At 42.3% G+C, this 9,547-nt stretch overlaps 1 protein-coding gene across 3 annotated transcripts in view; it reads right to left on the reverse strand.

Annotated features, from left to right (window-relative positions):
* Nucleotides 1-8,877, reverse strand: part of smarca2 (SWI/SNF related BAF chromatin remodeling complex subunit ATPase 2) — a 64,504-nt gene extending 55,627 nt beyond the window's left edge. The window contains exons 1-6 of one of the 3 annotated variants that reach the window (XM_079516790.1): nt 8,750-8,877; nt 6,804-7,042; nt 5,652-5,781; nt 5,058-5,426; nt 2,205-2,306; nt 10-262 (exon numbers count right to left, since the gene is read on the reverse strand). In XM_079516790.1, coding sequence (XP_079372916.1) covers nt 10-262; nt 2,205-2,306; nt 5,058-5,426; nt 5,652-5,781; nt 6,804-7,034 — 1,085 coding nt within the window. In that variant the 5' untranslated portion in view covers nt 7,035-7,042; nt 8,750-8,877. Of the gene's footprint in view, nt 1-9; nt 263-2,204; nt 2,307-5,057; nt 5,427-5,651; nt 5,782-6,803; nt 7,043-8,740 lie in introns of all 3 variants that reach the window. The other 2 variants (XM_079516791.1, XM_079516792.1) reach the window with 2 other exon arrangements.
* Nucleotides 8,878-9,547: the final 670 nt, after the last annotated feature.

Genomic DNA, 9,547 nt, shown 5'->3' on the forward strand with positions numbered 1-9,547 from the left:
CATAGTTACCGGTACTCTCTCTCCTGTAGGATCCCTACCGGGTCCAGACCCTGGGGCTTCTGGACCGGAGTGACACGGTTCTGTTTCTGTTGGAGCTGGAGCATGGGAGACGCCTGCTGCCCGGGAGGCTGCTGGGTCACCGAGCTGCCTTGCATGGGCCCAGGTGGCGCAGCAGGAGCCTGGGGTGGTGCCGGTGACGGGCGTCCACTTGTGGCTGGAGTCAGGTGCTTCTGAGGTGTGCTTGGAGCTTCACCGCCCTGCCCTGTGTGGTGAAATGTTTTCATATGTTTGTTAGTTGTAAATAATTACAACATTTGAAAGTAGTGCTGGGATGGTCGACAGGTCAAGTTCTGACTGTTTGTATTGACTGACTCCAACTCCAACAGCTGTGTCCGACGGGGGGTAGTCATCACTTATTTATTTATCATAATTGAATTAACTCACAACCATGTTCACATGGTATGGCGCACCAATTTATAAGGTCAGGTCAGGACTCCAGATTCACTTCCAATTTTCCACCATATTGTGAAAACTCACCTCCCTGCCTAAAACTCAGTCTCTGCCTTACCCCCTATAGCACTCCTCACTTCCATGAATCACATCTTGTCATTTATTTTTGCTTGCCCAGTGTGCCCACAAATAATAATAACACATGACATTTATATAGTGCTTTTAAGTTTTCAAGGTACCAAAGTTCACTTTAAAGAACAAAACAAGAGCTACCTGTATTATATTATTTAGATAGCATGTTGTTAATGTTTAGACAGAATGACAGATACTAGTTTACCTAGTATTGTCATTATCAGGGCTTAATCGAGAAATAATTAAAATCGCAATATGAACTACTGCAATTTTCAAATGACAGAGACTGCAACTAATTGCATAAAAAAGATAGGTGTCCAAAATTGACTTCAAAATAAGGTACTTAGTGTTTTGGGGAATATCCAGTTCATGACTGAAGACATACAATATCAATGTCACCCTTAACCCTCACGCCGGGACAAGGTATTTGTTCACGTACGTTGGGTGGTAGACTATACACAATGCACGCACATACATTACGTTGCCTTTACATACAACTTATAAACAACCACAATTTATCTGACGCTTGCTGCAGTCGAATTTCCCACTATACAATCACCAGCCGTACTCAATTTACTCAGATGAACGTTGGATCGTTTTTCTAGTGATAAGCCCTGTACATGACTGTCATAAGTACGAGCGTCATGTGAACCATGGCTATAGTGATAAGACTACAATGTAGCAGAATATTATTGCATGTCTTTCATACAGCATTTTCGTACTGAGCAATCTCCAACTGTTCTGGATTTTGTGGTCCGGGCTTGTGCATTCATAAAGCCATGGATAATCACGACAAGTTTGCAAAGCTGTGCTTCGAACGATGATGTCATGTTGTCCTGTTTCTCTGTGATCTATCCAGTGGCGTATCTACAATAAGACGAGGACAGGCGTCCGCCTGTCCAAATCCATTTCTGCCTGGCCAAAATCCATACACTGAGGACAAAAACAAGAACTGAGAACTATTATTGTGCAGCGGGCTGACTGTTGCGCGTATAGAGTAGAGTGCGACCCTCAGTCACCCATTGGAATGCAAATCCTACTGTCCGACAATTAATACATCTTGCCTGTCCAAAATTGAATTCCTGGAAACGCCACTGGAGCTATCCATGCCATTCCGTATTTACGTTTACAACTCAAGTGGCATCCTCTTTCGGAAAGAGGGGGCTAGGAGCAGAGGAGGAAAAGTGTCTTGCTCTCTGCTGCCAAAGGTCGCCAGGGGTATTGTTCTCCGACTGCGTCCAGTGCGTCGGCGACCGCGGCTGGCGGTCCGTCGCCTTGGGATCATTTCCCAACGGAAAGAAGCGACATAAGGCATGGACTGAACGCGAGACATTTCTCCCCCCCTCTGCCTTGTTGCGTCGGCTGTCATAAACAACTGTCATATAGATGACGTCACAGGCTGGTCATGAAGTCCGAGATCTACATTGGAGCTATGCCGGCCTAACCTGACTCCGCCAGATGAAAGAAATTTGCTTCACTGTTGTGAACTCAATACCGCCCCCACCTAGCGGAGATAGGTTAACGCCGGCCTATTGCCATGGGAATACAGAGAACAACATGATTTGAATATTTTCTGTCCCATGGCCCCAGCCAGGTTCAACCACCCCCTTCTTTATGCTCACCTTCAGGCCAAGATTTAGGTCCTGTGCTCTGACAATGTCCTTGCATGGCTGGGGTAGGGCAGGGGCTTGACTGTGGACTGCCCATAGGCGCCATTGTCATACCTGATGACACAATACAAGGGCTTGCATTATGTCTTCTTTCTTACTCCTATGCAAACTTTGTGTATTGTGTGGTACACAGCTCAACACAAGGCACGTCTCCTGTCCTAAATGGAATCGGAGGGCCATTTGGCATTAAAACTAGTCTGAACTCTTCTCACCTACTACTATGACTATAGCTGCCAGTCAAGATGACCGTGTTTTTTGTTTTGATTGGCCACTCTCTCCCCCACTCGTCTAATGATCTTCACACCTCTCCCTGCACCCGTTGACGGCTTGTAGACTAAATGTTGTTTTAGGTTATATTCATATATGCGGTTTGCAGAAATAACAATGTCTGACTTTATTTCTCCTGAAACGGAAAAAATATATGGTGAAATATGGTGTGTTGACTGACTGGTGTATTGTTTCCACCAAGCGCATAGCTCAATAGATATAAATAAATGTTGACTATACACGCCATCTTTATAGCATAAATATGTAAGGTGGCGACGATAAAAATAAATCAATTCAGAGGGCACGCTAAAACCGACATTATAGCCTGCTGTGGATGTTCCACAGCCTATTCTGGCATATAAATATCGCCAGCTCATTCTAATCCGGATCATGTTTTTTTTCTTTTTTTTCTCCAGGCCGTTTTCAATATACCCTGCAGAAGGCAACCTGTTTGCCGAAACGTTGGAATAATATATACACGTTTATAGCATTGTGACGAGCTCTTTCCTTTCTTAGTCAAAGGCTGTTTTCAATTAAATGACTTGTGTATAATATGAATAAATGCTAGTGCTACATCCTACATTGTGCATAGTTTCTGTACCATACCACACCATGCCATACGTTCCTATGTCGCGCATATTCATTTCATATCAGCGCATCTTACCGTCTCGTTTCTGTGATCCAGCACTATATAGGTGTGGCAGCGGTGGCCGAACGGATTGCGGAGCGGTCTTGATACCGGAAGGTCGCCAGTTCGAATCAGCGGTCCGACACGTTAAAATTACCACCGCTGAAGTGCCCTTGAACAAGGCATTGAACCACTACGATGAAATGTTCTATGAGCAGGGCCTGGCTGGAAACAAGTTCTTGAGCTTAGCCCAGATACCCTGGGTAAATATAGTAATAATTTCATAAATATTGCTTGTCTGTCTAATCAACTGTATTGAATCAATCAAATGTTTATTTTGTACCGCAGGCTATGCATAGTTTCTGTAAGTTTAGAAGGCTTGGAAACAGCCTGAAATAAAGTCTGATTACTATTTCAATGTGAATTGAAAGGCTACTCTGCATGTATACTGCAAGTCACCTTGCGGGGAAACCCCCCCTCTACAAAATATTGCTTTGGAATTCTGTTGTATAGGCTACTTATAAATGTACAGAATCTACAGTATGAACAAACTTTTTGTAGCATAAGAATATAGGCCTAAATATATTTTTGAACGAATATTACCATCATGTACATCATGAAATGTTTTGAAGCCTATAAATATTGCTTGTCTGTCTAATCAACTGTATTGAATCAATCAGTATAAATAATTTGTGTTAATTCAACAATGTTTATTGTTTCTTACTGTTACATCACAATATAAAGCATGCAGGTGTGAAATAAAATCAGGAAAAACAGAATAGGCTGTGGAACATCCACAGCAGGCTATAATGTCGGTTTTAGCGTGCCCTCCGAATTGATTTATCTTTATCGTCGCCACCTTACATATTTATGCTATACAGATGGTGTGTATAGTCAACATTTATTTATATCTATTGAGCTATGCGCTTGGTGGAAACAATACGCCAGTCAGTCAACACACCATATATTTTTTCCGTTTCGGGAGAAATAAAGTCAGACATCGTTATTACTGCAAACCGCATATATGAATAATTGAATATAACCTAAAACAACATTTAGTCTACATGTTGTGAGTAGCCTACATTTGTAGCCTACAGTCACACCAACACACCATATAGTATTTTATTTGGAATGCAAATGACCCATTAGCTTGAACAATGGCCGTCTCCAGCCGGGAGGGAGGTGTGAACCTCACTGCTTGCGGGGGAGAAAGGGGGACGGCGGTCATTTTGGCGAAAAAGACCAGACCTACTAGGTATAAGTATGCCTAAAATCATATTTACAAAACGTTTCAGATGGAGAAAAAAAACAGAGATGATTTGAATCGAACATTTAGAAAAAGTCATGCAAGGGGAACTTTCTCAGGACTTCATGGGCAAAGAAAAACCACTTAAAAATCTCAAAATCGGTCAGAAAGACCGATTCGACGTGCTAGTGTTAAAGGGTAAGTAAGTAGCCTTGCCGAGCCATGAGGCCCATAGGGCAGGAGCCTATCTCCTGTTTCTGTAGCGTGAGGCAGCTTAATGTACAAGTACACCCCCTGGACATGACGCTAGTATGTCGCAGGGACTTACCCCCAATCCAACCCTTGATGCTGAGTGTCAAGCAGGGAGGCACTGGGTCCCATTTTTTAGAGTCTTTGGTATGACCCGGCCGGGGATTGAACCCCGACCTCCCAGTCACAGGGCGGACACTCTAACCACAAGGCCACTGAGCTGGTGTTAAAGGGTAACACTGCCTAAAGAAGCCTGCCCATACTTTACCACACATTCGACTCCACCCGTGATCACATTAGGGTTTTTTTTTTGGTTTTTTTAAGAAAGCAGTATCAAACAACTGCATGACCATAAAATGTAATTGATTCTGGGTAATAAAAGTATAACAGTAACAAAATGGAACATTACACATACCTGGTGGTCTGTTGAAAGGACTAGCATTGGCATTAGCTGCCTGCTGCTGCTGCTGTTGCTGCTGCTGCATGGTGGGCAGGCTGCGTTTGCCCTGTACAGCCAACTGGAGATTTTCAGGCAGGGGCTGCCCACGGCCAAGAATCTTATAGGCCAAGATCTGCGCTCTGAGCTGTTGTAGCTGGACGGGGCTGAAGGCAGACGGGCCACGGCCCTGCTGCCCCATATTGGGTCCTTGGGGATCCATGGGCATCATGGGGCCTGACTGACTGGCGGTCATCTGGGGTGGCGTTGGTCCACCCCCACCTCCAGACATGGGGCTGGAGGCATGCTCATGGGCAGCCATTGGGGACGGGTGTGGGGACATATAACCTGCAGTGGGTGGGATTTTTGGATTTTAAGCATCAACACCACAAAATAGTCAATAATTATTAAAATTATTATAAAAAATATATATATTTTAAATGGTGTTGGTACATTGGACTTTAGATTTGTAATAATATAGGTCTGACTATAAATTGTGAAATGTGTTAATGTACTATTTTAATTACACTTTTTTTTAATTGAATTGATTGAGATTGCTATGGTGTACTGTACCTTGGCTGTGCTGGTCCATGGGACTCTGTGGGGGGCCCATCCCACTGTGGAGAGCCCTCATCCCCACACCTTTCATGTGACCAAAGTGCATGGCCTCACCCATAGTCTTGTCATTCATCCCTTCCATCGGCTGAAAACAAACGAGAAATTAAAAATTAAAAGATGATCCATGATCCATGTTTGTTCAGGATAAAGACATGTTTTTCACCTTCCACCAGAACAAAATAAAATGTCAAACAATGACAAATACCAATACTATCAATACAAGCAATGCATGTGCCTTATCAGGGCTCCAGGTGATGATGTGTCGAATTTCACATTGATCTTGGTAATGGCCCCTACAGACTATAGGAGTTTTAAAGTCGGCGAGTCATTATATCTGTGTGGCTTTCACACTAAACGATTGATAGCCGACTAGGCATCACACACTGCAACTTGCAAGAGTTCACCAAGATGCGATCCAGACCCGATATATATAGGCTAAATAATTTGTTTTTTGTTCCAATTAATTTTGACATCTCACGCACGTGCAGGATGCCGTGATACAAGCGCGAGACCGACACAGGACGTCTCTCTCTCTCTCTCTCTCTCTCTGTGTGTGCACGCCACACACACAGGAATAGCCAGGCTACACAGGGCGAGCCGCGAAATGTTTGTGATAGCGTATAGCCTACGTGCGCTATAGCGAGACAGGACGTTCAATCTTGATTTTCATTAAATAACTGTCTCTCTCCGCATGGGCACGCACACACGCACACACACACAGAGAGCGCACAAGGTCCAAAAGCTTTGCTCTGCACCGTTGATTCCGATGCGGTTTTATCAACATTATTCAAGTGAAATGTGTTAGATTTATAGACTATTTAACAGCAACATTGGGTTTGGGCTAATATAGCTACCAATATGTACGACACAGGGATTTACCCAAGGAATAAAGGTTAAATATATATATATATATATATATATATATATATATATATATATATAAAATGTGTGAAAACATTTGATTTGCATACAATAATAGGGACCCCAGGTTGAAAGGGGTTTTAAAAAATTGAAACATTGGCTGCATAATTAACATCATCAATAAAGTAAAATAATGGTTGATATATTGGGCAGACCGATATATCTGGGTGTGTGGGATTTGCATACCTTGTGCATTGGGTACATGCCGTCCTGAGAGTACTCGCTTTGTCCTTGGCCCTGCATGCCATGAGGTGCGCTGGGGGTGCCGGGCCCTGAGTTGGAGCCCATCATACTGTGCACGGAGCCTGGTGAGGGGTCAGGACCGGGACTGGGACCCAAGATGGGCCCCGGAGACAGACCTGGCCCAGGGGAAGGACCCGGATGGGACATACCACCTGAGTCTGTAGGGGTGGACATCCAATCTACTGGATTATTGGGAGGAAAAAAGGATGGGTTGTCACAATCCTAATCCTAACATGGTTACTGTACATGTAGGGCTCAATCTGATTAAAATTAACCTATGTAAATCTGTATGTGGAAAAATATGTGGAAAATCCCACGGCTGTCTTTAGTATTGATTGATTGATTTGATTGATTGAAGAATGTATTATTAACAGTTTGGAGAATTACAGTACATTTCAATATAGCCAAACACAGGAAATCATCATAGAGGAGGTAAAAAGGGAAAAAAACATACAGTATACAGTGAGGGGGAAAAGGGGTGGGGATTCCGACTTTGTAGGTTACCCTTCTATAACTTCTATTACTCTGTTATAACTAAAGTCTCAAGTTTGGAGGTTAACACTGAAGCTTAATTTATACTCCCCTTGAGAAAACACTAGTATATAATATTCTGGCTTCAATAGTGTTAGTGGTTAGTGGTTGACAGCAGGCAAGAAACATATGATTTATCTAGGATTGGTCTTATCTAAAACAACACAATATTAAGCGCATGCAACTCCAACCATTTGAGTAACAATCTTGAATATTGTAATTTTAAAGTTCATCCTCTATCAAATAACAATAACTTTTTGTCTGCAGGATTCCATGGCCACTTGTTTAACAAATAAAGCCTGGCTGTCTTGATCTTTTCTGCTATGACGTGTTGACTTGTAGCAGGTTCATACAGTTATATAGTACCAACCAAATGTGAAGTTGTTTTAAGCAATAGATTATTGAATATTTAGTTTTACATGATATACTCATTATACTGTAATCCTGTCGTGCAATGACAGGATTACAGTAATCCTTTGATTAGCCTTTGATAAAAGGCTAAATCTAAATAAACTTGGAGAATATTACATGCATTCCATATATATGTATGTAATACATATGTAATAGCACAGCCATTCTAGGGCTAGGCTAGCAATAGCAAATCATGTTTGTTGTTGGTTAAATCTCTCAACAGCTATCCGTTTCCGTTAGTAAACAACGGCGGGATGTTATTTATAATCTATTTATTAAAAACATGAACATTTTTATCACATTGTATCTCACCCAAGTATCAAATAACTCATAACAATAGCTATTCTGTATGTAACACAGCTGACTGAGTGAGAGCGTTATCATTTTTGGGGGGCAGTTCTGATTGGATCTCATGGCTTCACCCAAAACTGGTGGTGGCCATGTCTGACAGCTAGCCTCACTGACTGTGGGGAAACGAAAGTTTACACACAAAGTCAGGGCACTGCCTTGAGGTGGCAATTCAGACGTCAATTTGACACAGAGAAATATTTTAATGGCATGCAACAAAACGCGTGTCACTATGAATGAGACACTGTGGAAGACAGACACTATCGTTTCGGGTCCATAAAATGCTCTAGCGACCTCGGCTAACACAGCTAGCTGCTGCCGTTTAGCATAATCTATGCTGCGTCGCGAGACGGTATCGCGCTCCGAAAACAGCAGACCTACAAACTCACTCCGCGTCACGTCCGCTACGAGTTGCGAGCTTGTAGGTCTGCTATTTGCGACGCGCGACACCGTCGTGTGACGAAGTATGGAATCTGGTTTATTTAGCTTTTGGTGCAGCTAGCAGGGAACCGTCCGTCCACGTCAAAAGTTTGGACAGCAACGTTGCGTTGTCTAACAGCAGACGTTTATCAAAAGCGAAACACTGGAACCCCATTTACCTTTCGGTAGGGCTGAAATCGCATGCAGCTCGTTAGGTATAATTAATGCGTTTTCTTCAGTTTATCCCTGCTGTCCTGTCCTCAAGTTCCCTCCCCCTGCGTGTTTTGCTGACATGTTGAAGTTACTTTTTTTCTCCGTCTCTGTTGTTGTCATGACTGATTTGTCAAGATCACAGGAAATTCCACCCAGCTGTCAAATGATTGGCTGAGCAACGCGTCAGTCATCCTTCTCCCTTTATTGGGCGTGGCTTAAGTGAAACATCATGAGGGCCCTCCTCCAGGTTTAATGTTTGTTTTTAGTTAAACAAACATTAAAAACGCCATTGACAATGAAAGGAAATAATTATTAGCCTATTTAAAACCATAGCTAAACAAAGAAATGTGATAATATTATTATTATAATAAGATTAGGATAGATAGACAGACAGACAGACAGATAGATAGATAGATAGATAGATAGATAGATAGATAGATAGATAGATAGATAGATAGATACAAACAGAATACTAAGATAATTTGTAGAATCATAATAACTTATCACTATTTATGAGGTCATTAGCCTATAGGCATGTGGATTCACTGGATTGTGACTTTTAGGTATTTATGAACCCACTATATATATGCCTAATAAAACCACATTATCATTACATTGATTTTACATGTAGGCCTATGCAGTCCTCAACATTTAACTTTGAACACAAGGTGGCAGCAATGGCTAAATATTATCTTGGACTCTGACGTGTGAGGGATTTATAGAACTGTCGCACCTGCTATGAAAGAATTAGTTTAGACATCTGA

Source organism: Electrona antarctica (assembly GCF_951216825.1).
Source record: "Electrona antarctica genome assembly, chromosome: 12".
Taxonomy (NCBI): Eukaryota; Metazoa; Chordata; class Actinopteri; order Myctophiformes; family Myctophidae; genus Electrona; species Electrona antarctica.